General features: G+C 41.6%; 1 protein-coding gene across 1 annotated transcript in view; it reads left to right on the top strand.

The window, feature by feature from the left end:
• The window catches only part of LOC119411472 (acetylcholine receptor subunit beta-like), an 11,906-nt gene extending 9,333 nt beyond the window's left edge, over positions 1-2,573 (top strand). Inside the window, exons 2-6 of the mRNA XM_037678459.1 lie at positions 483-591; positions 850-997; positions 1,076-1,261; positions 2,090-2,313; positions 2,388-2,573. Coding sequence (XP_037534387.1) covers positions 483-591; positions 850-997; positions 1,076-1,261; positions 2,090-2,313; positions 2,388-2,573 — 853 coding nt within the window. The remainder of the gene's footprint in view (positions 1-482; positions 592-849; positions 998-1,075; positions 1,262-2,089; positions 2,314-2,387) is intronic.
• Positions 2,574-4,365: the final 1,792 nt, after the last annotated feature.

Here is a 4,365-nt window from a genome sequence, read left to right as displayed (position 1 = left end):
TCATGCCGCTTACTACGTATACACGTGACAAGGCGTGATTGGTTGACGTAGCTTCAACTGGAAGGAGACCAAAGCTGTGTCCCAATCCATGCAGCCGCTGGATTGGGACACAGCTAAAGGCTTGATGTGGACTGAGTGATAGTCATCTTAGTGGTTAGCGGTTTAGCGTTAGCTTTTGCTATTTTTATCTGTTTAGCATTAGCAAAGCAAATTTTTTAGTTAGCGGAATATGGGTTAGTGGAGATAATTTTTTTGGTTAGCTGTGCCCACTACTTCTTATACATTTTATTTATGGCTAAAAAAATATATTTTTAATTATTTTAACACAACTTTATATAAGCCAAATTTGATTTAGTCCATAAAAATTGCACTTGTATTGTATCTTTGTGTCAGCTACATTTTCTACAAAATTAGCATTAGGATGTTTGTGAGCTATGTGAATGTAGAGAAGAAACCAAACCATGTCTCTGTCCTCTTCCCAGTAACGATGGACAGTTTGATGTGGCTCTGTACGTCAACGTCTTGGTGTACAGTAATGGGATGGTTACGTGGTTGCCACCAGCCATTTACCGCAGCTCCTGTTCCATAGAGGTACTGTCATTGTTCTGGTCTTTACATACGTCTTTAAATGATTGAGTTGCTGAATTGATCAAATCCTAACCAAACATTGTTAGTTTGTACGTGGTCACACATGCATAGACTTGACACATTAATCTTATTTTAGTCCAACTTTCATAAGTCCATTCAACAGCTTGATTGCACTATAACCTAACTCACAATGCACGTTGCTGGATATCTTCCTAATAAGATCTAGGAGGTGACTCAACGTGAACATTTGAAAATTTGTAGGTGGCATACTTTCCGTTTGACTGGCAAAACTGCAGCATGGTTTTCCGCTCGTACACCTACGATGCCTCTGAGGTGGACTTGGAGTACTATCTGGACGAGAATGGGACAGAGATCCATGAAACCGTCATAGATGACAACGCCTTCACCGGTTGGTACCAAGTTAACCCACATCTTTCATTCCTAAAAGTTTGTTTGATTTGTTTGTTCCGAGCTACATTTTCCGCAGAGAACGGAGAATGGGCGATCCGCCACAAGCCTTCGAGGAAGAACGTAAAGGACGACCTGTACGAGGACATCACCTTTTATCTCATTATTGAGAGGAAGCCTCTTTTCTACATCATCAACATCATCGTACCTTGCATCCTCACCAGTGTCTTAGCTATATTTGTCTTCTATCTGCCCCCTGGTGCAGGTCAGCACTTTTAAGAATAATCTTTATTGTCATTGCAGCATAATAAAACAAAGTTAGCAGTATGTACAGTTGCTCACAAATAGTCGGGTGAAAACAATCACTGCACACAAAATTGCAAACCACATTTCAGAACTTTTTGTCTGTCAAACTACAACTGAGTGGTATTAAGATTAAATTTATAACTCGTTTTATTACAGTGACGTCAAACGTGTTGAAGCTTCGGCTATCAAACCCCTGCATAAAAACACGGACCTCTGAAATTGTTGTTTACTGTCAGTATCCAGAATTATTCAGTGAGCAGACACTTCTACGCACATCAGATTAGAGCTTTGTGATAGAAATCTGAACGTTTTAATCCCAGAAATTACTAAAACAAAATAACTGAATAAAACGTGACTTTTTTTTAACGTAACAAAAAGCTGACGTGGCAGCGGAGTCTCACAGGAACAAGGCACAGAGATGGCGGGATGTGGCGTAAAGCACAACGATGCTCAGCTCAAGGTGGCGTTAGGACCAAAGGATTAAATAGACTAATGGTACAATAGGGAACAGGTGTAGGTGGGCGTGGCAGGAGCAGAGGAGCAGGAACTGACAATAGAAAGGTACTGGGAGAATGAACAGGTGGCACAGAGGAACTTAACACTAAAAACACTCTTGACACCATCTTATTAAAAATTTTAAACAAGGACGTTTACAGCAATAAACAGGGGGTTTACATGTCATCTTTTTACGCAATATTATAATTTTTCTCCAGTAAATCTGCAAAAATTCCCAAGTATTTTCAGAACCAGTACAAACCCTGAAAGGTTCTGATTGTTCTTTTGGCAGGAGAGAAGATGACTCTCTCTATTTCTGTCCTCATCACTCTCACCGTCTTCATGCTGCTGCTGGCTGACAAAGTCCCCGAGACATCCCTTGCCATCCCAATTATCGTCAACTACGTCATGTTCACCATGATCCTGGTCACCTTCTCCGTCATTCTGAGCGTGGTCGTCCTCAACCTGCACCACCGGACACCCAGCACCCACATCATGCCACACTGGGTCAGAAAGGTACTGAGAATACATCGAAACTAGTTTAATAACTCTGCAAAACTCAGCTTTAATGAATAACTCTTTTTTTTTAGGTGTTCATTCACATCTTGCCAAAATACATCGGTATGATGAGACCGAAACCAGAGGAGCCTCTGCAGGAGAAGGAGTCCGATAAGGACCCCTCACCCACCCAGAGCTTTGGTGGACACCAACCTGGAGGAGAGTACTTCATCCGCAAGATCAACCCTGACCTCGTCTTACCCTGGAGAGGAAGGTGAGGCCGCGATCACTGAACAAAGTTTTCCGCTGTCTCACCTTATTGATAAAATAAAACCAAGAATCTTGTAGCTCCCTTTTGGAACTTGGAAAGCTTAATTAAGGAGGATATAGAAGATGCATAAACCAAAAGATCCAATTACAACAAAAGATTGATCTATGGTGGTTTTTGGGGCCGATTGCAATTACCGATTTTTGCACAAATTTGAGCTGCTGAGACCAAAATTTAACTTATTTTGAGTTTTTTTCAAGAGTTATATCGGAATTTAAAAAAGACTAATCTCTGGGTAAGTTTAATATTTGACTGTGTATTGCAATCATCTATTAAAAATAACTATTTTTCATGCTCAATCATCCAGGTACAAAATCCAATAATGCTCAATGAGGTCATCTGGACAGTTTCTTTTTTGTGGAAAGATGTTTCGCCGTCTATCTGGAGGGCTTCATCAGTCGGAGGAGTTCCAGTAGACAGTTTCCCCACTAAGCAGGGCACTCCTTTAGTGGACCAACCAGTTTAATGGTGATAAGGTGGTTTCTGGGGGCTGTCCCCCGTCAACTCCTCCCAGGCAGGCAGCCAAAGTGGTTCAAGACAACAAAGTTCATGCTCAATCATCCAGGTATCCAATAATGGTCAGTCAGATCATCTGAACAGTTTCTTTTTTGTGGGAAAACAGTTTATTTGGGACTCCTCAGACTGATGAAGTCCTCCGGATAGAGGGCGAAACGTCTTTCCACAAAAAAGAAACTGTCCGGATGACCTCACTGACCTTCACTGAATGTTTTTTCTTCTAATTAGCACCAGGTTTCATGTCTGTCAATGAAAATCCAAAACGAGTTTTAAATTAATGGTGAGATTTATGTTTTCTAGTGTGTGTCTCCGTCTTGTGGTCGGTCCTGCCTCCGCCACCTGTTCTCCTTCCCCAGGTGTTTGTCATTGTCTGTTCGTTAGCGTTTGTATGTTTTGTTCCTGTCTTCCTCCGTGTCTCCACACCAGCTTTAGTTTTCAATTAATAAATGTTATTTCTTATTTTACCTTTTCAAGTTTCCCTGCGTCGGTCTGCGTTTTGGTTCTACCACCACCAGCTCTCCACAAAAGTAAAATGTACAATCCAAATTGTTATACAACTTAAAATATGTGACTGTAACCTCATGAGACGATATATTTCTTGTTTGAGTTGCTTTTATTTGACTTGAAAAATAAAATCTACCATTTTTTTTCCAACCAAAGAATAATTAACAACATCAACGCACTTCGTTCTGGCTCATCTTGAAGACAGTTTCAGATTTACTGCTCCAAGACCGTCAGAATGAATCGGACCAGATTCAAGGCGTCCCAGCCCTGAGGCATCCCACACCTGTTCGCCGTCGCCAGACTCTAAGCCTCTGTTTAGATCGGGATTAGAGGGTGGTCCCACAAAAACAAGGTGGAGGGGAGAGAACAGACGGAGAGACTGGGAGTGAAGGATGTCCGTGTTTGTTTACATTTTAGTGTTTGTGATCTCTGTTTGTGTTTACTTTTAGATTTGTTTACTTTGTGGTTTGTTTTTTTGCGTGTTAGTTTTTTTTCAGGGCCTCCTGTGCCGTCAGGTCACTCGTCCTCTGTACTTTTAGTTCCAGCTCCTGCCACGCCCACCTACACCTGTTCTCCATTCATATTAGTCTCAGCTGCAGACACTCGTCTCATTATTCTCAGACGTTTTAGGACCTCTGTCCTCAGTCCATCTTTAGGCTGGCATCTTCTTTACTTCATGTCTCTGTTCTGGTTCTCCTCCATGTCTCCTTCTTGTCTCCTCC

The sequence above is a fragment of the Nematolebias whitei genome, chromosome 1 (assembly GCF_014905685.2).
Source record: "Nematolebias whitei isolate Nwh7 chromosome 1, NemWhi1, whole genome shotgun sequence".
NCBI classification, from domain to species: domain Eukaryota; kingdom Metazoa; phylum Chordata; class Actinopteri; order Cyprinodontiformes; family Rivulidae; genus Nematolebias; species Nematolebias whitei.
The sequence above is the reverse complement of the archived record's forward strand: the minus strand, read 5'-3'. Positions and strand labels throughout refer to the sequence as shown.